Genomic DNA, 25,981 nt, shown 5'->3' with positions numbered 1-25,981 from the left:
CATAAACAAAAATCCACCAAGTTTGCGGGCTTACAGACACCCCCATATCTACTCAAAGGAAGGTGCCCCCTTATGGGCCCTTCCCAGCATTGGTTCTTGACCTCTGGACCACCAGGGATGTCTCTTGAATTGGTGAGTTCTTTAATGAGAAACCTGGCTAAATTCTGGTAGATCACTGGCTCCTGTTGCAGAGCCCGGCTCTAGGGCGCAGGGGCTCAGTAGTTGGGCCCAGACTTGGGTGCCCCGTGGAATCTCCCCAGACCACAGAGAGAACTCGTGTCCCCTGCATTGCAGGTGGTTCTTAACCACTGGGCCACCAGGGAAGTCCAAAAATAAAATACCTTCTGTGTGTGCTCTCTTTGAAGGTACCTCTTAAATCCAAGTGGTTGTTCAGTACTGTCAGAAATATTTACTGTTTGTTCCAGCTGACAGCTACGAAGTATCTCTGTGGTCAGAAACTGGCCACGATGCAGAGCCTGATAGAAAAACTTTTAGGCCTGCTTCCCTAAAATAAAACTATGTACTCAGAGGGAAAGAAAAACCTTCTAAAGCCCTTGTAAAAGGATTTATAGGTGAATCGACCTATGATATCATTTAAATTGCAGCCCAATTCCTCAGGAATTAAAAGCAACTGTCCTTCTCTCACATATCTTTGAAAAACCAGAAATTCTGCTCCAGCAACTCTTATTTAGGTCATCTCTTTAAAATACCAACTTCAAGGAGGGGATTCTTATCAGGAGGAAAACAGAAGGGATAAAAGGTATTTTGAAACTTAGGCAACTGAAAAATCCTAAAGGTCTTCTCCATAAATATTAATAAAATGCTTTAGCCATCTGAACAGGTCACCTTAGGTTACTGCAGCTGTCAGAAATATAATTTGGATCCAATCTCTTTTATACTACCTGATTCATGGCTAAATCTTTCAACAAAAGCTATAAGGTCTCTGTTGGCATCTGTCTCTGTGTGTGTATGTCTATGTGTTGTATGGTATTATCCACCTTCGGATGGTATTGCTAAAATTAATTTGTAGAAGAGCTCTATTTAATTGGCTTGAAGAGAATAAAGCACTTGTATGTATGAAGGATACCTACAACTTTCAGAAATACGATAGAAACTAACTTAAATATTTCTCAAGTTTACTTGATCTGAGAAAATCTTTGGTAAATAAAGTCTAGTTTAAATTTGTTGAATAGGTATGTCTTCAGAATTATCAGCATTAAAATAATGACAAAGCACATTATCCTAGTTGGGTTCATTGGTTTAAAAAGTTCATGTTATCTCTGTTATGAAATTTGTCAGCAAGAAAAATAGCTTGGGATGATGGCTGATTTTGTCAAAACATCTTATGAAAATTTTGAGTTTAGTCTAAACATAATTATTGAGAACAGGAGAAATAAATAAGACACTGCAGAATAAAATTTTTATGTGAACTTTTGAAATAATCTCCCCAAATCTTTTTGGTAACCTGAAACCTTAAAGTTTCGCCAAGTTCAATTAAATGGTGGATAGTTATCAAATATCTAAATCATTTACAAATAAAGCAAAATAATTATTGAACACAGATTTGTCCATTTGGGGATTTCTTCTACAAAGGAACTAAAGATATTTGGGTTTATTAGTAAACATGTTTTGTGCCCCATTGAAAAATTTACTATGAGAACACATTTCTACAGATTATAGAAAGCATTTATACACAAACACATACACAGAGTATTTACAAATTCACCAAGCCACAGAATGCTAATATAAAAGAAGGTTCACAATTGTTTATCACTTTATTTTCACTAAAAATTAAGGTTTTCAGCAGCCATGAAATTAAAAGATGCTTGCTCCTTGGAAGGAAAGCTATGACAAACCTAGACAGCATATTAAAAAGTTGGGACATTACTTTGCTGACAAAGGTCCGTGTAATCAAAGTTATGGTTTTTCCAGTAGTCATATACAAATGTGAGAGTTGGACCACAAAGAAGGCTGAGAGATGAAAAATTGATGCTTTTGAACTGTGGTGCTGGAGGAGACTCTTGAGAGTCCCTTGGACTGCAAGGAGATCAAAATAGTCAATCCTAAAGGAAATCAACCCTGAATATTCACTGGAAAGACTTATGCTGAAGCTGAAGTTCCAACACTTTGGCCACCTATTATGAAGAGTTGACTCACTGGAAAAGACCCTGATACTGGGAAAGACTGAGGGCAGAAGGAAAGGGGGGTGACAGTGGATGAGACAGTTGGATGGCATCACCGACTCAATGGACATGAGTTTGAACAAACTCTGGGAGATAGTGAAGGACAGGGATGCGGCAGTTCATGGGGTCACAAAGAGTTGGACACAACTTATCGACTGAACAACAAAGAAAATCACTGCCTAACAGGCTCAAGAACCCCAAGATATTGAAAAGAGAGGAATTCAAACTATAGGTATTATAAACTCTCACTCCTTCAGTGGAGTCCTTCTTTGACTTACTTTATTTTGATTGGTTTGTATCATGGGGATACATGCACTCCAAAATGCACTCCAAACATTAGGAAATTTTCCTGTTTGTAATAATCATAGTAGCCTCCCCGTCATGCTGTATTTTCTCAAAAGATTTAAATGTATGTTCGTAGCCACTAACCACCAAGCAAACGATCTCCCTGAGACTGGAAGGCCAGGAAAGGAATGAAGAAAATGACCAGCTGAAAAAATGTGAGCCTGAAGTTACAACCTGTAAATACCACATGGAGAATCAACAAAAACTGAGAACTTGAGAAGAGTAGCTGAGAGTGGCACTAACACCTTACATTTTTACCACATTTCTCAGTGACAAATGGGCTTCCGTGGTGGCTCAGACAGTAAAGAATCTGCATGCAATGCAGAAGACCTGGGCTTGATCCCTGGCCCGGAAAACCCCCTGGAGAAGGGAATGGCTACCAACTCCAGTATCTTGCCTGGAGAATTCCATGGACAGAGGAGCCTGGTGGGCTACGGTCCATGGGGTCGCAAAGAGTCAGACAGGACTGAGTGACTTTCACTGAGTCTGATCAAAAGGGGGAACTGTTCAAAAAAAGACAATAGGCCCAAATGGGGTCACTTGTGCTAAGCCTACTATGCCAAATGGAGACTTAATACCTAACCTGATCGCAGTTTCAGCCTCTCGCAGGAATATGATCTTAACCAGACAGTCTGGAATTCCCTGGTCAGCACTAGGGAGGTAAATGCCTCATAGCCCCCTACTGCTAGCCCCCAACAGGGAAGTGATCTTGCCTGAAAATGACCCACCCTTGTTAGTTTCTCTCTCCTGTCCCTTCTGTCCATAAAAGCCTTTCATTTCATGCAGCTCCAGGGAACTCCCTCCTATTAGCTCCATAGGATGCTGCTTGATTCTTGGCTCACAGAATAAAGCCAATTTGATCTTTCAATTGACTTGGTTGAACTGTTTTCTAACATTCCCTTTAGGTTGGTTTCTTCCAGGAAACCATGTTGATGAGGCAGATGGCACTCTTGGGAGCCTTTCTTCCCATCTGGGAAAAAGCGGGAACATAGTGGGGCTCTGTGGAGGAAGGTGGCAATGAAGCAGGCTGCCAAAGCCCCATTTTGTGAAGCAGGAAGCTTAGGAACTTGAGGGGGCGGTGCTCTTTTGAAAAAAATTACAAAAGAACCTTACAGAACGCCAGAGCCGCTCTGGAGATCAAGGAGGGGCAGCCCAACTGAGGAGTCTTGAAGTTCAAGCTTCATTAGCTTCATGGTAAATTCAAATTGGTAAGTGGAAATATTGATACACTGAGGGAAAGGAAGGGTGGATAGTGGACAAGGATATTATCTTGTTTGGGGAGATTTCCTTGAAAATAATGGTTTTTATAAATCCAGAAATACTATATAGTAAATATGAGAGTCTTATCCCAATTCAAAGACTAATAACTGGCTTCCCCGGTGGTTCAGTGGTAAAGAATCCTCCCGCAATGTAGGAGCCACAGGAGATGTGGGTTCAATCCCTGGGTCAGGAAGATCCCCTGGGGAAGGAAATGCGACCTACTCCAGTGTTCTTGCCTGGAGAATTCCATGGACAGAGGAGCCTGGCAGGTTACAGTCCATGGGGTCCCAAAGAGTCGGACACAACTGAGCGACTCAACAACAACAACAACAACAAAATAACTGGCGGATACTCTGTAAATGAATTAATCATTGTTATCCTTTGTCTGTAACACTAACTGGTATTAGTGATGATTTTCAGCATGTGCGTGCTCAGTCACTCACTCACGTTGGACTCTTTGCAACCACATGGACTATAGCCCCCCAGGCTCCTCCATCCGTGGGACTCCCCAGGCAGGAATACTGGAGTGGGTTGCCATTTACTCCTCCAGGGGATCTTCCTGACCTAGGGATAGTACTGGTGTCTCCAGCATCTCCTGCATTGATTGGCAGGCGTAGTCTTTTACCACTGAGCCACCTGGAAAGCCTGACGATTTTCAGCACTCACCCAACAAAGGACTTCCTGAGTATTTTCTTTTTTTTTTTTTTTTTAATTTTAACTTTTTGACTAAGCCATGTGGCATGTGGGATCTTAACTCCCTGACTAGGGATCAAACTCTCACCCCCTGCATTAGAAGCACAGAGACTTAACCATTGTATCGCCAGGGCAGTACCTAGAAACTATTTTCTTATGGACTCATAATTAGTAAAAAAAAAAAAATATATATATATATATATATATATACACACACATATATGTATATATATATATTTGACTATGCTCCATGGCTTACAGGATCTTAGTTCCCTGACCAGGGACTGAACCTGGGACCTCGGCAGTGAAACTGCAGAGTCATAACCACTGGACTTCCAAGGAATTCCCAGGATATTTTGTTAAAATTATCTTACAAAACTAGTGTAAGCAAGGTTACCCTTACTGCTCTTTTCGGCACCTCACCACATATGATATAGTAAGATCATATGTATTTTCTATTTCCTTTGGTCAAGGCATAGCTGGCTACTGAGTAGGTTCCTGAACTAACAAGTCCCTGACATCCAGCCTAAGCATCCACCCCAGATCTCGCAGAACCACAGGAAGTTTTAGCTGGAAAGGTCCTTTGCCAAAGATCACTGGGCCCAGTATCCTGGTTTCCGGACAGGCAGGTGAGTCCTCGGCGTTAAGGATTTCCTGAGGAATACCAGGCACCGAAGTCTGCATGGCTGGGACTCAGACATCGTGGGGAGGACATCTGAATTCCAAGCTTTCTCCCCAACCCTGAAGGATATTACAGGGAAGCAAAATTCACTACCCCAAAATGTCTCTTTGGCGTGTGGATTATTTCACACACCAAGGTGAAAATAATCAAGGCCCCAAAACTCAGGAAGAAATTCTGACTTTCCCCCAACTGATTAAAACCATTCAGATAGGGAGTTCCCTGGTGGTCCAGTAGTAAAGAATCTGACTGCCAATGAAGATGACACAGGTTTGATCCCTGGTCGGGAAAGATCCCACAGGCCAGGGAGCAACTAAGCCCATTCACCACAATTACTGAGCCAGCACTCTGGAGACCCAGAGCCACAACTACTGAGCCTGCGCGCCCCAGAGCCCATGTTCCGCAACACGAGAAGCCTGTGCACCGCAACTAGAGAGTGGCCCCCACTTGCTGCAACTAGAGAAAGCCTGCAAGCAGCAAGGAAGACCCAGTGCAGCCAAAAATAAATAAATTTAAAAAATTATTTTTTTTAAATTATCAAATCGAGGTCCTCTTCCCAGGACAGAGCTGTCACCAGGGTCATCTGCAGAGTGGGCTCAGCGTGGCAGGGGCATAAAGACCAGGGTCCTCTCTGGGCCCCAGTGTCTCTGCAGGCCCAACACACAGTTGCTTACCAAACATTTGCTTTTCCATCTTGATGTGAATTCCCTTCCATCCCTCCAAAGTCCCAAAACATTACCTCCAACATCCGCTCTCATCTTCAGCTGAAGGTGGTATACAAGGTGAGGGTTTCTGCCGCTTTGGTGAGTGACTCAGTTTTCCTGGGTCTCTCCCATGGATGTATGTTATTGAACTTTTGTTTGACTTTCTCCTGTTAATCTGTCTTGCTGGTGGTTTAGTTGCCCAGTCGTGTCTGACGCTTTTCGACCCCACGGACTGTAGTCCGCCAGACTCCTCTGTCCATGGGATTTTCCAGGCAGGAATACTGGAGTGGGTTGCCATTTCCTTCTCCAGGGGATCTTCCCCACCCAGGGATTGAACCTGGGTCTCCTGCATTGCAGGCAGATTCTTTACCAACTGAGCTACCAGGGAAGCCCTTATGTCCATTTAATTCCTAGACCAGCTAGAAGAACCTTGACAAGCAGAGGAAAATATCTTCCTCCCCAACAATGTACACAGTTGACCTGAGCAACAGAGATACAACATCCCCCCAAATTCACCTCGTTTGAAAAGGCAACACGAACTGTTTAAAAAAGAAAAGGAAGGGACTTCCCTAGTGGTCCAGTGGCCAAGAACCTTCCTTCCAATGCAGGGGATGTGGGTTGGATCCCTGGCCGGGGAACTAAGATCCTACATGTTGTGGAGCAACTACCGAGCCCGTGCCACAACGAGAGAACACACTCACCACAACTAAGACCTGATGCAGCCAGAGAAATAATTTTTTTTTAAGTACACTTAAAAAAAAAGGAAGAAGGAACTTCTCTGGCTGTCCAGTGGCTGGGACTCCATGCTGTCAGTGCATGGGGCCTGGGTTCTATCCCTGATCAGGGAACTAGCTCACACACGACATATCTAAGATGGAAGGTCTTGTGTGCCACAACTAAGATGCAGCATGGCCAAATAAATACTGAAAAAAACAAAAAAAAAACCTAAACACTGTCATGGCTGAGCAGAATCTCTGGAGGAGTGGTCTCAGGACATGAGTCCACCTTCTCCCTGCAACTGCCAATTTGTCTGATGAAAGCACCTTTCCTTTCTATTGACACTTGCCTCTTGAATTATTGGCTTTTGAGTGGCATGAGCCGAACATGAGTTTGTAAGAATTCCTTCATTCAGTCATCCCGCACACTTTACAAACGACCAGGCAGACCCAATTCTTGCCCTCACGGAGCCTGCACAGTGGTGAGTTCAGTAAGCAAAGAAAATGTGTAACTTATTAGCTGTCATGGGTGATGTATAAGGAAAGTGCAGGACCTCCCAGAGAGGCCCAGGAGGCTGGGGAGGGAGGACGAGTGGGGATGAATCAGGGAGTCAGGGAGGCTGCTCTGAGGACCAGCTGAGGGAGGAGCCTGAGGACTGTGTGGTCAGCAGCCCCGGCTCGGCAGCAAGTGGGACTTAAGCCAAGTGAGTGAGGGGAGGATCCTCAAGCATCAAGGAGCATAGTCTTTGAAACGGTGGATTTTGGATGGCCCAGAAAAATACCAGGAAGAAAGGAAAACTTACCCAGAGTTCTGTTTTTGGCTATAAAGAGCCAACTGTTAAAATGATGGTGAGCAACACCCCCGTTTTTATCTTTTTCTTAAAGCAACTTTTATACTTGGAATGAAGTTATTTCTATTTTTCCACTTACTGTCTTTCCCAACCAGAAGTGTGTTCTGTGAACACAAAGCGTCTTGTCTACCTTGTTTTGCTCTGTAATATGTGGCGACTGGATGAACAGACAGAAACCTCCCAAATCAACCTGATTCCTACACCAAGCATGTACTATGAGCAGGATGGACAGACAGATAAGCAGACAAGACAGATGAGCAGTTAAACAGACAACAGACAGACAGATAGGTACTTTTAAACAAATGAAATTTAAATATACATATTGAGGGGATATATTTATACGTATGGGCTTCCCCTGTGGCTCCGCGATAAAGAAACCTCCTGCAATGCAGGAGACGCAGGAGACTCAGGTTCGATCCCTGGGTCGGGAAGATCCCCTGGAAGAGGGCATGACAACCCACTTCAGTATTCTTGCCTGGAGAATCCCATGGACAGAGGAGTCTGGCGGGCTACAGTCCATGGGGTCACAAAGAGTTGGACACGACTGAAGTGACCGAGCACACCTGTTTACTTACAGCTGATTCACACTGTTGTACAACAGAAACTAACACATTTAGTCGCTCAGTCGTGTCCGACTCTTTGCGACCCCATGGACTGTAGCCCGCCAGACTCCTCTGTCCATGGGATTCTCCAGGCAAGAATACTGGAGTGGGTTGCCAGGCCCTCCTCCAGGGGATGTTTCTGATGCAGAGATTGAACCTGCACCTCTTACATCTCCTAAGATAAACCATAATGGACAAGAATATTTTTTTTTTAATTTTTTTATTAGTTGGAGGCTAATTACTTCACAACATTTCAGTGGGTTTTGTCATACATTGATATGAATCAGCCATAGATTTACACTTATTCCCCATCCCGATCCCCCCTCCCACCTCCCTCTCCACCCGATTCCTCTGGGTCTTCCCAGTGTACCAGGCCCGAGCACTTGTCTCATGCATCCCACCTGGGCTGGTGATCTGTTTCACCATAGATAGTATACATGCTGTTCTTTTGAAACATCCCACCCTCACCTTCTCCCACAGAGTTCAAAAGTCTGTTCTGTATTTCTGTGTCTCTTTTTCTGTTTTGCATATAGGGTTATCGTTACCATCTTTCTAAATTCCATATATATGTGTTAGTATGCTGTAATGTTCTTTATCTTTCTGGCTTACTTCACTCTGTATAAGGGGCTCCAGTTTCATCCATCTCATTAGGACTGGTTCAAATGAATTCTTTTTGACGGCTGAGTAATATTCCATGGTGTATATGTACCACAGCCTCCTTATCCATTCATCTGCTGATGGGCATCTAGGTTGCTTCCATGTCCTGGCTATTACATGGACAAGAATATTTTTAAAATGTATTAAAAAATAAATGTACTGTTCTCAGTTAGACGTAAGGGTTTATTCCCAGCATCTCCTGTTTTCATCACGAGCTCTGCTCCCAAAGGGAGGAAGTGGAATTCAGACAGTGGGGCCAAGACCCTTCCTGACCCCCCAGAGCCCACGCTCTCATCTCCTCTCAGCCGCATAACAAGCCTCGGCGTGTCCACGTGATTTACAAAACTTGCTCCCCGTGGAGGGATGTTTAGGCGCTTCACTGTTCCTCCTTACAAAGGAAACCGGGATGAATAACACATCTTCTCCCGTGTATAGGATCACTTCCTAGAGTTAAAACTCTAGATCGCATTTTGTACCTGGAGACACAGAGCCAGACTGCCTGCCAGCAAGGCTGTACTGACTCACAGCTTTAAACAGCAGAGTAGGGGACAGCCCCTTCCCTAAATCCTCACCTAGGCTGCATTAGTCCGTCTTCTAAAACGCTGGCAACTGGGGAGGAATGCGATGCCATTGCTGGCTTTATCTGAACACGTCTGATTATCAGTGAAGTCCGAACATCTTGTCCTGTATTGACTGAAACGCTGGTGGACTTCCTTCCTTTTCTTCTTTATTTCTCTTTTTGGTAAGTGGAGTGTTTCAATCCTTTGCCTGAAATTAGTAAAATGGGGGGGGGCGGGGGGTGGGGGAGGTGTCCCTGACCAGGCAGCATCAGCATCACCCGGGAATTAGAAATGCAAACTCCCGCGCCCCATGCTGGACTTGTCGAACCAGAAACTCTGGGCGTGGGTCATCCAGCGGATGACCACTCTGGATAGACTTAATGCCTTAATCTGGATAGATTTAATGCCTTAAATCGTTGGGATTTCACTCACACTAGACTCTCATTCTCTGTACAAGAAACATGTCCCTAACTTCTAAACTGGAGATACAAAGCTTTTTGATCAACAGCAAGCTCAACACTTCCTCCCTAAATCAGCATTTAAGGACCTTTAGTCCAGAAGATTCTGTAGATAATTAATTAAGACCCTGGTGGCTCAGCAGTAACGAATCCACCAGCAATGCGAGAGACCCGGGTTCCATCCCTGGGTTGGGAAGATCCCCTGGAGAAGGGAATGGCAACCCACTCCAGTATTCTTGCCTGGAGAATTCCATGGACAGGGAGTCTGATCGGCTACAGTCCATGGGGTTGCAAAAAGCTCAACACGACTTAGCAACTAAACCACCACCACCACCATATAACACAGGAAACTCTTTTCAATACTCTATAATGACCTATACAGGGTCAAAATCTAAAACAGAGCAGATATACGTACATGTAAGTCTGATTCACTTGGCTGTACATCTGAAACTAACACAACATTGTAAATCAACCACACTCCAATAAAAACTTTTTCAAAAAGAGAGAGACTGTGAATTACCACAACAAAACTCACCTAACTCACAACAGCCAAATCAACGCTGAGAAGGGACTCCCTGTTCTCATCTGCCCAGCATCGGACCCCTTTTTGAGCCACAATCTGTATTGTCTCTGACCCTCCACTGTTGGGACCTGCAGTCTGGCTCTGGTACAGGGGTGGGCAAGCGACTCGGCCTGACTCAGCACCACTCCCCCCACTGTCCCCAGACCTCCCACCCCGACAGCTCAGCTCCCCCAAGGACCTGGGACCCGAGCCCGTCGAAGGTTTCTGTCCTGGACAACCTCTCTCAACTCTTCCATCACTATGCCTCCTACTTCCTGCAGCAAATCCAGGCCCTTCTGCAGGATTCCCAAGGGAGAGAGGGTGTGCTGACCACTGCCCAGAGGGGCCACTTGCGTCCCGGGGGACAGGCTGAGCTCACTTCAGCCATATCCGGGACCGGACGTGCAGAAACGTGACTCTGTGCTGGGATCAGCCACCAGGATGGGCATTTCCATTAGTCACTAGCCTCCTGGGCCCATAATCCCTTTATTTGAGACGCTCCGTAAGCCTTCGGCAGCGACAGCTGGCAGACACATTTCCCAGGCTGCCGGGTGCCGGGGTGGATACGTGGAGACCGCGTGGCAACATTCCTCAGCCTCACTCCAGGGCTCCCGGTACGTCTGTAGGGGAAAGCTTGGCCTCGGACGTTCCCAGAACTGCCCCCCTCGTCAACACCATCAAGGGCCAAATGCTCAGGACTTCCCCAACTCAGAGCCATCAACCTGCCCGTGTGCTGGGACCTTTACTTTTTCCCTCTGATGCTGATTTTTGTTGTTGTTGTTCTTGTTCTCAAATAAGCTATTCAGGATGTCTTTATCTCTGTATCCACACTTGATGAAGCTGACTTGTTCCAGAACGTCTATGGAGCGGACCCAGGGCCCCGCGGATACTCTCTGAACTCCGGACACATAAAGCAGACACGTTACAGACCACACAGCGCGAGGAGCTGATGTGTTCCACACACCAGTGATGCAAGTGCGGAAGGCTCCAGGCTGCCCAAAAAAGGAAGCGGCACGGCTCAGCTTCCTTAGAGGGCTTGCGGCCGCGAGAGGGCCGCTGTGTGCGGGCAGGCGAGAGGAGGGGCCCCGCGGGGAGACGCGGGACCCAGAGCGTTTCAGGCCGGAGAACAAGGACGTCAGAAGCCGCCCTCCGCGCTCCGTAGAGAGAGGCAGAACTCAGGGTGTGACGGGTCAGTGGGTGTTCACGCTCCGCCCAGACTCACCCCAGGCGGTCAGCCCGGCGGGCAGCCAGGGCCTCCTGACACCTGTGTGTGCAAGGGTCACCGCTGCGTCAGCAAGGCAGGGCTGGCAGCACGGGGAGTCCACACACACACACACATATCTGTACACACCCACACCCCACACATATCTGTACACACCCACACACACACCCCCACATATCTGTACACACCCACAATCACACACCTACACAAATCACAAACACACCCCCGCACAGACACACACACACACACCCACACATATCTGTACACACCCTCACACAATCACACACCTACACAAATCACAGACACACCCCCACACATATCTGTACACACCCTCACACCCCCCACACACATATCTGTACACACCCACACCCCACACATATCTGTACACACCCACACCCCCCCACATATCTGTACACACCCAAACACAATCACACACCTACACAAATCACAAACACACCCCCCCACACACACACCTTCACAACATCCCACATGAACTCACACACCACACATATACATACACACACACTCACACAGTCACACGCACACCCCACACATATATACACACATTCACCTCCTACACAGTCACACACACATCCCACATATACATACACACCTACACACAACCACACACACACATTCACAGGCCACACACACCTTCACAACACACACATACACCTCACATATATATATTCACCCACACACAGTCACACACACACCTTCACAACACACACATACACCTCACATATATATATTCACCCACACACAGTCACACACACACCACACATATATGTAACCACCCACACACCCTCACAACATCCCACATATACTCACACATACACACTCACACAGTCACATACACCCCACACATATATATACACATACTTCCCACACATAGTCATACACACACACACTACACATACACTCACCTCCTACACACTACAGTCACACACACACCCCACATATACGTACACACCTACGCACAATCACACACAAACACACACCACCACACAGACGCACACACACACCTTCACAACACACACAGACACCTCACATAATCAGCCACACACAGTCACACACACACACCCCACTCAAGCATTTCAGTCCCAAACACAAAACCCTCCCCAGTCGCACTGATCATCCAAACAGGGGTATGGAATCAACCAAACAAAACAGACAATTGTCACGGATTAAAAACTTTTCCTTAAAAGAGAAAGGCCCTGAACTGGGCAAAGATTGCCGAATGGGAAACACAAGAGGAATTTGAAAGTGTAAAGCAAAAAAAGTGAGAAAAAGGCACGTTGGAAGAGCCAGTCAAGTCCTAGAACTGTCTGGGCTTTAGTCTCTGAAGAATATTCCTCCAAGCTGGGATGACCGGGGCCTGTTGAAGGGGACGCCCTGACCTGTGGTGTGGGGGGGTCTCCCCCTTTCTGAGGATGAAACCGTACTCCACAATAGCCACCAGGGGGCGCCAGAAAACTCTGTTACACATTCGATCAGCAAATTTTTTTGAAGGGCATTTCTTTCAGTTTGTTTCTATCCATCAAAAGGTCACAGTGAGCCCCGTTTCTGAGTCCTGGGCGTTTATACTGCAGTTCAACCAGTGGACAGTGGGAAGGAGGGGGAAGACTTCCACAAAAATATGCTCTGAACCACGCAATTTGGAGGAGTGATGAGAAATAACACACCCAGGAGAGGTGGATCCCAGACAGCAGGAGGAAATGGAAATATCAAAACCCTCAGCTTCATCCTCCCCCGCTCCCTAGTCTGTTTCCTTTTCCCTTACACGTACATGTAAGCTAGCATCCTTAGACTCTCTGGTTTTTATCCCACCCGGCCCAGGAGCCGGCTAAAGACCGGCCTGGTCACCGCTGGCCAACCAAGGCCAGAAACTAAGCACGTGGTGGCTGGTGCCCCCTGGTGGGAGAACTAGAGAACAGCACCCTCTACCGGGCCAGAGGCCGGTGGACCACAGGTGAAACACAGGTGAAGTCCATTGAGGACCTCTGTCTCCTCCTCCCCGCCAGCCACTCCTGAAATGTGGGCACATCTCTCAGTTCTAATCTTGTCAACAGAACCTGCCAAGCCCCAGGTATCAGCTGTAAAGGTGGCCCATGTTATTCACAACTTGTTTCCCCAAATATCCATCAGCGGACATTTCACAGGAATCATGGCTTCACCCGTGGTGGAACCAGAGAATCACGGATCGAAAAAGGCAAAGGAGGCAACTGGGAAAGGGACAGAGACAAGACACCACTGGACCCAGAGAAATGCCAAGAAGGTGACATCTGGCAGGTACAACGTCAGTCCTCTTCCCACCATTATGTCCGGTCCAAGCCTTCCGAGTTTTGTTTTCTCAAGCTCCTACTTAAGAACAATTTTGAGGTCGCCATGGAAACATAACATTTTGCAGTTGTTAGGAAAGCAAGACTCACAGATGAAAATAATTCAGCAAAGAAACCCCAGGGAGGCGTTCTAGCCGCCCTGTGTAAATGCAGCACAGTGTTCGGGTATTTGTCTACAGAATGGGTTGTATTTTTCAAACATTTACTGTCCTCAAATATTTATTTCCCTGAAATTGTGCTATCAGTAGGGAGGGACCCATAAAGACTTATTTTCTAGCATATAAACAGAAGCCTGAGCTGGTTAATAATTTGCTCCACGGTAGACCCACTCTGGAAATGACCGGTAATCGTTTCCTTTCAGCTAGGTTCACTTGAATTCTGCCAGCTCTGCAGCCTTAGTTTCTCAACTTTTCCAGGCCTCAGTTTACCCATCTGTAAAACGGAGGCAACAGATCTACTTCACAGGGTCCCTGAAAGGATGAAATGAGCTAATGCCTAGGCTCAGGACCTCTGACTCTCGTAACTTTTCTGTACTGTTCGGTGGTGGTGTTCAGTCGCTCCGTTGTGTCCGACTCTTTTGCAACCCCATGGACTGTAGCCTGCCAGGCTCCTCTGCACATGGGATTTCCCAGGCAAGACTACTGGAGTGTGTTGCTAGCCAGCCACTCCTCTTTCAGGGGATCTTCCTGACCCAGGGACCAAGCCCACGTCTCCTGCATTGGCAGGCAGATTCTTTACCACTGAGTTACCAGGGCTGCCTTGTCTGTACTGTGTGGATGTGTATTTTTGTTTGGAAAAAGTCTATAAAAGTTTCATATTATCACGGGATCTCTGACTCAATGAAGTTTTCAGAGCTATTGCTCTAAAGTGAAGCATCTTTGTCAGGTTCCTGAGAACGCTCATCCAGACCAGTGACTTCTCAAGCTGTCAGGCTTTTATGGGGACAAGCGGTACAAGATAGATGTACGGGTTATATTGGAAACAGAACTATCCTGCCTTCAGAAAATAGATACGATTCTAAAGTTTCTACATTCTACCCCCTAAATATAAGTAAGCCAAATATGATTCCTTGTTTAAAGCCAGACATAATTTCTTTTGCTTAAAATTTCTATTAATAACATTCACAGCAGACACACCATCAGATTGGCTAAAGGTGAAATTGTACCAGGTACAGCAAAAAAAAGTAAAATAAAGATACCCAAAGTATCCTTAACAGTAAGAATCCAGAGAATGAAGAAATGTCAAAGTGAAGGATTCTCGCACTTTCCAAGGTTCCCAAGTCTCCAGAGGTAGAAGACGTGTACAATCAGGAGAAGGGACAGAGTGGTTTATCATCTGTCATTCCTGATATAAATCTGCTAGGACGTTGTATCATGTTACTGCAGAAACTAAAGTGTAGACTGTACATGAAAAATGTGAGCCTGCCAAAGCATGCGGGTGTCCTGAGAGCATTTGAGGGTACCACTGTTTCTGCACAGGACGCTAAATTGTTTGAAATGAAACCTTCAGATGTACTGCAGAGTGACCCAGGGCGGTGTAAGACCTACAAGAAAAGTTCAGTCATTAAATGTCCTTTTGCCCCAAACTCCTTTTCCAAGTTACCTCCCCTTGTCCTACTCTCTGGCAAATGTCCTGCCCCTCATACTATTATCGATGAATATTCAGATTTTATACATTTAGAAATGCTTTCCTCGGCCCCTGTCAATTTCCACGTAAATAATAAACAACAGTCACAGTGCCTGAACATAAGAAAGTGGTCTACTCAAATCTGTTGAATGAGTGAGAATACAGAAAAAGCCATCAAGGGTTAAACAGAAGGAAAGGATTTTTTAAATGGTGTTACAGCACGGGGAATTGCCGGCGGTCCAGTGGCTAGGACTGGGTGCTCTCGTCTGGGTTCAAGTCCTGGTCGGGGAACTAAGATGCCACAAGCAGCACCACATGGCCAAAAAAAAAAAAAAAAAAAGGTATTACAAATCGGTGGGGAGAACAAGGATTATTTAAAAATATTAGTACTGGAGTAACTGATTATCTATTTTGAAAAAATATATATATTAGAGCCTTATCTTACACTAATAATTCTAAAAATTTCAGATGGAGTAAATGGTTTCTTATAAAGAGAAGGACTTCATGAAACAGCTAGAAGAAAAGAGTTATCTCATTTGAGGACAGGGAAGAGCTTACTATAAGCATAAAACAGAGGGGGGAAAACCCAAAGCAAAGCATGATAGGTTGTTTTATATTAAAAAGTAACGTGACTACTAAATGTAATATGCTCTGGAACAGAAAAAAAAATCAGGTTAAAAACTAAGGAAATCTAAAGAAAATATGGACTTTAGTTAATAACAATGTATCAGTGATGGTTTCAATAACTATAACAAAAGTACCATAGTAATATAAGTTAATAATAAGGAAAACTGCTTTTGAAATCTATGGGGACTCTTGGCACATCTGCTGAAATTTTCTGTAAATCCAAAACTGTTCTAAAATAAAAAGCTAATGAACAAAATACCTTCCCTTCAAAACAAAACAAAACAAAAACAGAGGACAGTGGTTAACAGGTTTGTTTAAGACAATGGCCAGGCATGTAGGTCTCTGGATTCAGGCTGCCTAGGCTTGAATCTCAATTCTGTCACTCCAGATGTGATAGCCAGCTGCTGCTAAGTCACTTCAGTCGTGTCTGACTCTGTGCGACCCCATAGACAGCAGCCCACCAGGCTCCCCCACCCCTGGGATTCTCCAGGCAAGAGTACTGGAGTGGGGCGCCATTGCCTTCTCTAGTATGTGACACCCTAGACAAGTTAATTAACCTCTCTGTATCTATTTCCTTGGGCTTCCCAGCTGGCACTAGTGGTGAAGAACCCTCCTACCAATGCAAGAGACATAAGACACAAGAGTTTGGTCCCTGGCACTGGGTTATTTGGCACTGGGACTTCCTTGATATCTCAGTTGGTAAAGAATCCACCTGCAATGTGGGAGACCTGGGTTTGATCCTTGGGTTGGGAAGATCCCCAGGAGAAGGGAAAGGCTCCCCACTCCAGTATTCTGGCCTAGAGAATTCCCTGGACTGAATAGGCCATGGGGTCGCAAAGAGTTGGACATGACTGAGCGACACTTTCACTGGGTTATTTTAAGAGGTTTGACAGAAAACAACAAAATTCTGTAAATCAATTATCCTTCAATTAAAAAATAAATTAATTTAAAAAATCATATTAGTGAATGTACATGCGAGACTAACATTTTCCAAAAACATAATAAGTGCTCAGTAAATGTTAGTTGGCTTCATAGTATAAAGAATTCTCACAAAAAATATAGAAAAATTAGTGCGTGCGTGCATACTAAGTCACTCTAGTCATATCCAACTCTGTATAACGCCATGGACTGTAGCCCACCAGGCTCCTCTGTCCATGGGATTGTCCAGGCGAGAATACTGGAGTGGGTTGCCGTGCCCTCCTCCAGGGGATCTTCCCAAGCCAGGGATTGAACTCAGGTCTCTTCCTGCATTGCATGCAGATTCTTTACCGTCTGAGCCACCAGGGAAGTCCTGAAAAATAAGTACCTCAGTACAAAACTGGCAAAGAGAAATTAAGACATTAAGAAATTACAAATGGCTGATAAGGAATGACTCGGTGGTCCAGTGGTTAAGAGTCTTCCTTCCAATGCAGGGGATGAGGTTTCAACTCCTGGTCAGGGAACTAAGACGCCACATGTCTCTGGGCAACTGAGCCCGCGTTCCACAACGACTGAGCCCATGGGCTCTGGAGCTTGTGCTCCAGAACAAAAGAAGCCCACAGCTACAACTAGACAGAAGCCCCTAACCCTTTAAACTAGAGAAAGCCTGTGTGCTGCAGTGAAGACCCAGGACAGCCAAAAAAAAATGGCTAATAAACATATAGGGGGAGAGTTCACGCTCACTGATAAAGAATTTAAAAAGTCAAACCAAGATTATAATTTTTTCCTCTTGCCAAACTGGCAAAGATGGAAAATGATAGTGCCTAGCATAGGAAAGGATGCTATTATACTGCCAAAGTGACAGTGGAAGAAAAGCTATGACCAACCTAGACAGCATATTAAAAAGCAGAGACATTATTCTGCCAACAAGGTCTGTCTAGTCAAAGCTATGGTTTTTCCAGTAGTCATGTATGGATGTGAGAGTTGGGCTATAAAGAAAGCTGAGCACCAAAAAACTGATGCTCTTGAACTGTGGTGTTGGAGAAGACTCTTGAGAGTCCCTTGGACTGCAAGGAGATCCAACCAGTCCATCCTAAAGGAGATCAGTTCTGAATATTCAGTGGAAGGACTGATGATGAAGCTGAAACTCCAATACCACCTGATGCGAAGAACTGACTCCTTGGAAAAGACCCTGATGCTGGGAAAGATTGAAGGCAGGAGGAGAAGGGGATGACAGAAGATGAGATGGTTGGATGGCATCACCAACTCAGTGGACATGAGTTTGAGTAAATTCCAGGAGTTGGTGATGGACAGGGAGGCGTGGCGTGCTGCAGTCCACGGGGTTGGAAAGAGTTGGACGCGACTGAGCAACTGAACTGAACTGAAAGTGGCAGTGCTGGGGGATGGGGGTATAATTTGGGATGACTTTTGGGGGAGTAATTTGACAATATACAGTAATACATAACTAAATATAGCCTTTAGAATATTTGCATTTTCACTCTATAATTAAACTTCTAGGAATGTGTTCTAAATTATTGATCAGAGATGCACAAATAATTATAAGAATATTTACTAACTGTGTTACTTAGATGAGCAAAAATGGCAAGCCTCACGCATAACTGGCAGGAATGTAAAATGGTAAAGTCCTTTGGAAAACGATTTGCTGGTTCTCTAAAAGTAAAACATAGAGTTACTACATGTGTGTGTGCTCAATCGTGTCCGGCTCTTTGTGACCCATGGACTGTAGCCCACCAGGCCCCTCTGTCCATGGGACTCTCCAGGCAAGGATACTGGAGTAGGTTGCCATTTTCTACTCCAGGGGATCTTTCTGACCCAGGTATCAAACCCGTGTCTCTTGTGTCTCCTGCATTCGCCAGCAGATTCTTCACCACCGCACCACCTGGGAAGCCCCAGAGTTATCAGGTGACCCAGCAATGCTACTCCTCAGCAAACACCCAAAAAGAACTGAAATCAGGTACTCAATCAGATACTTGCACATCAGTGTGCGTATCGGCACCATTTACAACTGCCAAAAGCTGGAAGCAACCCAAGTGTCCATCAAGAGATGAACAGATAAACAGAATGTGGTCTCTACATACACAGGAATATTACTGAGCCAGGCAAAGGAATGAAACTCTGAAACAGGCTACAACATGAGTGAACCTTCAGGACATGATTCTAAGTTAACGAAGCCAGCCATAAAAGGACAAATATTCGATGATTCCACTTATATGAGGAACAGGTAAATAGAGACATAAAGTAGAATAGAGGTCACTGGTGGCTGGGGGACGGAAGTAAGGGGGGTGATTGTTTACTGGATGCAGAGCTTCTCTTTGGGATGATGACGAAGTGTGAACGGATGCTTGTGACGGTGATGCAACATGGTGAATGGACTTAATTGAACACAAAAAGGATTAAAACGGTGAATTTTATCTTACATATACTTTACCACAATAGAAAATTGCAAAAAAAAAAAAAGCATCCTATAGGACTCAGAGGGAGTTTCAGAACATGGACCTCCATGGCATGTTCCACGGCCATTCAGGAAGCTACCGATTCATCTCCTGACCTGGGGTTAACAAATTCACACAGCCTGCAGCACACCCTGGCTACCAGCCAACAAAGATATTAAATAACCCGCTTCGCTAGCCCAGGACACCAGCAGCTGTGCCCATCCCCCGCCTTCTCTTGATTTTTGACACGAAATATGAATCAGCCGGGAGAAGCTGTGGAGTGGAAGTAAGGGTGGGGAACCGCTGACGCTAAAAGAGAGAAGCAATTGAGCAAAACCAGACCAGAACCTCTTTGGAGTCTCAATCCTTGAGAGAGTATCTCTCTTACCTTTTAATGATTTGCAAAAAGGGATTTTTCTTCCCTTAGTAACTCTTGTTTAGTATATCAGCTACCCTCACTGTCTAGAAGTTGTGCTATCTAAACTCAACATACACACACAAATAATTTCCATGTCCTGAAATGCAAACCATTTCCTGGGGGGGTTGACTTCACCAGAGAGACAGGCAGCCAACATCCTTTAAAAATTATATATTTCCACCATGTCACCAGTCCCTCCTTCAAGCTAAGTACCTCTTTCAACATTTATTCATAGAGCAGGTTTTTCTGGGTCTTTTCCACAAACTTGCTCTAAGTCTCTCTCTTAACTGTACAGTAAAACAGTTTAGATGGATGTTTGAAAATTTTCTACAGCAATCGGGGACCTAAATGTTTTCAATGAAAGTAAAAATTATGGGGTGAACAACACTGAATTTGAAAGCCGCGGGTTTCAAGTACGTTGCTTCCTAAGATTACTTGTTTTGAATCCTGTTTGCTTGTGTCTAAAACTTCAAAGCCAGCACCTCTTCATGTCAGGACTTGTGTTCATCAAAAGGCTCTATCTTTTGTTCTTGCTATCTCTGTTGTTGTTGCTATCTCTGCAGTTCATGAGACCTTTATAGAACCTGCATGTAATTCACGTGATCAGAAAACCCCAAGGCAAAAACACTCCAGTTCTCAGAAACTCCTGACTTTGCCAATGATCTAATCCATTAGAACATATTCCAAATGCAAACTAAGATTGGCCTAGAAATTTAACTGAAAGCGTTGACAAGTGCATTATGGTTCATTCCTCATGGACAAACTCAACAAGCCCTAGATGAGTTAGTTATACACCATAGTCCTAAAGGAAAAATAGGTTCTGCTTTATGTCATTGTCCAAACCTCGCCACAAATTATTTACTGCTGTTAGAAAACCCATCTTGGCCCCATTGCCAAAAATAGTTCAACTCAGGAGTCAGTGTTTTCAAACATTTCACCAAACTACCACATCCCCAAACACAGGGCCATTCTCAGGACAGAGCTTCTTTCTGCAAAATGGAAATTAATTGAGGAAAAAGTTAACTCAAAAGAGCCAGTTTTGGTTCTTCAAGAGGCCTCGCTGAATGAGCATGCAAGTCAACCTTCCCTTTAGAAGAGTCTTGTGTGTGTCATTTCAGTTGTGTCCAACTCTGCAACCCTACAAACTGTAGCCCTCCAGGCTCCTCTGTCCAGGGGATTCTCCAGGCAAGAATACTGGAGTGGGCTGCCATGCCCTCCTCCAGGGGATCTTCTTGTCCCAAAAGTCAAACCCACATCTCTGGCATTGGCAGGCAGTTTTTTACCACTAGAGCCACCTAGAAGGGCCCCAGCACAGACTCAGCCTTACTCAAAATACACATCCCACAGAAGCGAGCGTAGCGCCTGGTTTATAGGTACATACACATGGGAATGTATTAATAACTCAGGTAAGCAAGCACACCTGGGTACCAACCCTGCACTAATAATACACACTAGTTCATAAGGTAGGTATGATTACTATTGCCATTTTAAAGATGCGGACATCTGCCCAACTGAAGAGTTAAGTGATTCCTTTCCAAAGCTTCCTGAACTAAGCTACTGCTGGACTTCCAGCCCAGGTCTGCCTGATCCACAGCTTCTGCTCTTAATCACTACCTGTGCAGCCTCCTTGAATAACTGAAATGACATCTCCCTGTAGCTTTTACCAAAGCCGACTCACTTGCTTCCTCCGGTTTGGGGAAGGTAGACCTTCCTACAAGCCTATAAGCTATAATCTTCCATAATAATCAGTTTTATCTTAAAATCAGAACTTTCTCTTCATACATGTCCCTACTTGTTTACATTTCTTTTCAAAAGTAATTTTATTTATTGACTGCACCTCATGGCATGCGGGATCTTAGTTCATCGACCAGGGATTGAACCCTTGCCCCCTACACTGGCAGTGTGGAGTTTTAACCACTGGACCACCAGGGAAGTCCCCCATATGTGTTGATATTTCACAGTAGAACTCTGTTAAGACAGATTTATCTGGTTAAATTTCATACTTGATTAACTTTTTCTGCAATATAAATTGTGAGCATTCTGAAACATACTTTTCTCCCTCAAAAGACAAATGCCAGTGTTCATGCATCACTTGTGAGATTTTCATGTATTTTTATGTTTTTTTAAAAAGGAACAATAGATTTTAAAAATGCAACGGCCCGAGTAGGGGAACTTCCTTGAGGTCAGTATTATCCATAGCTGCCATGTGTCCGGCAGGAAATCTGTAGCCAGTGACATTAACAATGACCGTGGAGACACTTGTGGCTGTACATCCGAATGAGGCAGGATAAAAAGCATGCGTTTCGCTTTTCATGTATATCACAGGCATCAGAGCTCGTATTTCTCACCTTTCACCTGGTCTGTGCCAAGTGGTTTATAGGGCTGACTCATTAAGCCTGCACACTCTGATGAGGCCGAAACTCTCAACACAGCCCACATGTGTTTATGTCCTTCTTAATGCCCTCACTGCAGCAGGGTAGGGCATTCCTGGGTGGTATTCCTAGGTTTAGACCAAGGATGGCTTTAATGATTATTTTTAGGCAAGCTTTGGTAAATATATAAGGCATGTGCAGAATCTCCTTGGAGAAAGAGACCTTCTGTCTATTGCAAAAGTGCAGGATAATCTGACAATCAAAAATCAAATCCTCACCCTGACAGCTGAATCCAGCACCAAAAGCCCTGAGTTCGTTTCTCCAGCATCCTATCAGAGAACGATTCAAATATTTACTTTCGAGTTACACCAGCCACATGCTCACCAAGATTAAATAGTCAACCGTCATCCTTGGCTAAAACAACTTACCGCTCAGAGATAAAACCTATTAGCTTGCTTTTCATATAAATACACGATCTTACGTCATCCTCAGAGCAGCCTGTGAACTGGACGTTGTCTTCATTCCCATTTTACGTACAAGGAAGCAGACTCAGAGAGGTTAAGGACCAGATAAAAGCGCTCTAGATACTAAGGAGCAGAGCCTAGAATTCAACCCCGGGCAATCTGCCTCTAAAACTGTGAACATCATCTCTGTATTACACTGCCTCTTCTGTTTGCTTGTTTATTGAATATTTATTTATTTGGCTGCACTGGGTCTTCGTTGTGGCACAGGGATTCAGTAGCGGAGGTTCAGTAAGTGCACTGCAGGGGCTTGGCTGCCCCATAACCCACCATACCCCCTGCAAACTGCTCCTGCCACGGGAAAGCTTAGTTCCCAAACCAGGGATTGAACCCTCATCCCCTGCACTGGAAGAAGAAGTCTTAACCACTGGACCACCAGAGGCGTCCCTTACGTTTGCTTTTTATAAAGTTAAATCAACTTCGGCAATTTTTTTCTCATTAGGTATAAGCATTGCTAATTCAGATTTCTCCCTCATTTGGGAGGAATTAAAGGAAAAAGTGGGGTGTGTTCTGCCTGCTGAGATAAAAGTTCGTTTCCTAAAATCAATCCCAACACTCCCGTGGGAAACGGCCGCAGCAGGACCTCTGGAGTCAGAATCTGGGTCCCCCACCTTGTAGCTCTGTGACCTTGAGCAAGTCACTTCTCTTTGTATTGATATTTCAGCTTCCTCACCAATAAAATGAGGGCCACAAGAGAAACAAATTCAGTGTTCTTGGGGACTAACACGCAGAGTATTTAGAACAGGGTTTGGTACATTTTTAATCTACTCCATAATTCTCATCTATTCTTATGATTAATAAGATGCCTGGACTAAGTTTAGATTCGTGATCATATGTAAACCATCAGGAGGAACAACTAACATGTCTATCATCTGGATATTCTGGAAGTTACTTTGTCTTGAAAAGAGAATCCAAAGAGGCCCCTCCCATGGCCCAGGCTGTCTGTATGTGATGGCTAAGTGTATCTTTCTCCAACTAAACAGCTTTGGCATTGGCTGAATTAAAATAGAGTATGGATTCTTTGACATTACCTCCAAAACACACACACACACACACACACTTTAACATTTTTCATTAAACGCTTAAAGATGGTTTGGGTTCTCAGATAAATAGTTATCATCAACGTATCCTCTCTGCGATAAGGCAGCAAGGCCATCTTTCAAACCCCAGCAACTTGCTCTAAATCACGTTCCTAAAAACGTCCCTTCGAAACTTGCATTTCAGTACTCGGTGTCCCCAGTTGTTGCTGTCCCAGAACAAAAGCCTAATTGCTGCCGCTACAATACAGTCCTTTCTCTGAGATCATCATGAAGCCCTCGGAGCAAACAAGAGGGAGTTCTTGCGAACAACGAGCACGGCGTCAAGTTCCTGGACCCTGAAGGCCAACACGAGCCGAGTTATCTTTGCGACTCAAGTCCCTTTCTAATCTCTTCCCCTGCAGCAACTGGCTCCGTCTCCGGGGTGTTTCTGAGCCCTTGAGGACACGTGTGTGTTCCTGCTTGGACGAGTCTGGAAAACTTCGGGGTCCTCTCATCCCCGCCCCCTCCCCTCTCCGGGCGCAGCAAGGACGGGCGCGGGTCAGCAACCCGCCTGGAGGCGATACTGTTCCCGTGGGGTCGTGGTCGTGCGTCCCCCGGGCCCCGCAAGGTGAGGCTCGGGGAGGGATGTCCCACCAGGCCCACCCCTGAGCCCCGCAGGCGCGCGCGGGAGTCCCCCCTTTCCCAGCCCGGGTGGGACGGGCGCCGTGCGCTCCCATCCCGGGCCGGCAGGCAAAGCCCCGAACAGCGGCCCCGGGGGTCTGGGGGGCGGGAGTGGGGGTGCTGGGACTCACGCGGTCTCTCGGGGTCTCGGGGACCTCTCCACGGTCGGCTCCCGGCCCCTCGGGCTCTGAGAGTGGGCGCCTCCCATGGCTCAGAGCGCGGGGCCCCGGCTGCGCCCGCCGGTGGTTGCTCCGCGGCGCGCCGGCCCGGCCCGGACCCCGCCGGGAGGAGGAGGCGGGCGCCGGAGGAAGGGTGGGGCCGCGGGGTGGGCGGGGGTGCCGGGGACAGGGTCCCGGCCGCCGGGAGCGCCGGCGAAAGGGCGTTGCTGGAGACGCTGCGACTTCTCCGCCAATCGCAGGGCTCGGCCCGCCCGGCGGCCCAGGGACCCCCGCCCGGAGATCCCGCCCGGGCGAGGCTGAACGCGCGGGTCGAGCAGCCAGGGAGCCACCCCCCCCGGGCGGCGGAGGGCGACAGGTGGACTGGGGCGGGAGGGCCCGGCGGCCGTCGCGCTCGCAGTTCGCCCCGGCCGCGGGCCGGCCCCCGGGGAGCCCCCGCGCGCGGCTGCCAGTGGCGCAGCTGGGAGGGGGCCCCGCGGGGCGGCCGTGCGGAGAAGCCCCGGGAGGGGGCGGTGTGCGCCCGCACCCCAGACCCGGGCCGCCTTCCCCGCCGGGCGGCCTCCCCCAGACACTCGTCCGGCACAGAGGCCTGCGCAGAGTCGTGTAGAAAACGACCTGTTCGTGCCCCCCAAAACTCGGGACAAGTTACTGCGCCCTCCCCGAGTCTTGCTTTCTTTTCTTTTGTAAAATAAGAGGGCTATGATCATTCTTGACCTCTTAATGTCCCTTCCGGTTCTGACAACCAATGAATGAATTCTCTTCCGAACTCTTGTGTTGGAAATAAGATCCTGTCCCTCCCATCACCCCTGTCATGTACCTACTCATACTCCTTACAGGGCTTCCCTGGTGGCTCAGATGGTTAAAGAGCCTACGTGCAATGCAGGAGACCCAGGTTCAATCCCTGGGTTGGGTAGACCCCCTGGAGGAGCGAATGGCACCCCACTCCAGTATTCTTGCCTGGAGAATCCTATGGACAGAGGAGCCTGATGAGTTACAGTCCTTGGGGTCACAAAAAGTCGGATTCGACCGAGAGACTAACATACACACCATACTCCTTATAACTTACTTTCAAAATATTTCAGGCTCTTCTTCATCCGTTCCCTTCCCACCTCCCAATTCGCTCCCCTCCAGCTATCTCTCCTCCATCTCAGGATTTTTTTAGTTTAAAATGTAGAATGCCCTCTTTTCCTAACACCTGTTTATCCTTCCAGCCCCAACTCAGATTGCCTTCCACACCACTATCCTGTTTTCTGATCTTACAGCTTTTTATTATTGCCTGTTTCCTTCACTAGAAGGTAAACTCCGCGACGAAGGGGAGTTTGTTTTCACTGTCCTC

At 46.2% G+C, this 25,981-nt stretch overlaps 1 protein-coding gene and 1 non-coding gene across 8 annotated transcripts in view; both read right to left on the bottom strand.

Annotated features, from left to right (window-relative positions):
* TACC1 (transforming acidic coiled-coil containing protein 1) overlaps positions 1-25,981 on the bottom strand; it is a 120,097-nt gene that overhangs the window by 68,450 nt on the left and 25,666 nt on the right. Inside the window, exon 1 of one of the 7 annotated variants that reach the window (XM_043893932.1) lies at positions 24,601-25,279. The exons of 2 other annotated variants lie outside the window; for them this stretch is intronic. Coding sequence is in view for 4 of the 5 variants with exons in the window: in XM_043893927.1 (XP_043749862.1) it covers positions 24,601-24,677 (77 nt within the window). In the remaining variant the exon portion in view is untranslated. Of the gene's footprint in view, positions 1-24,600; positions 25,280-25,981 lie in introns of those variants that run through there. 4 more of the 7 variants (XM_043893927.1, XM_043893929.1, XM_043893933.1 and 1 more) reach the window with 4 other exon arrangements.
* TRNAC-GCA lies at positions 6,181-6,252 on the bottom strand. The gene has a single exon. It is a non-coding gene; the product is annotated as a tRNA-Cys (tRNA).

Source organism: Cervus elaphus, chromosome 32 (genome assembly GCF_910594005.1).
Source record: "Cervus elaphus chromosome 32, mCerEla1.1, whole genome shotgun sequence".
Lineage (NCBI taxonomy): Eukaryota > Metazoa > Chordata > Mammalia > Artiodactyla > Cervidae > Cervus > Cervus elaphus.
The sequence above is the reverse complement of the archived record's forward strand: the minus strand, read 5'-3'. Positions and strand labels throughout refer to the sequence as shown.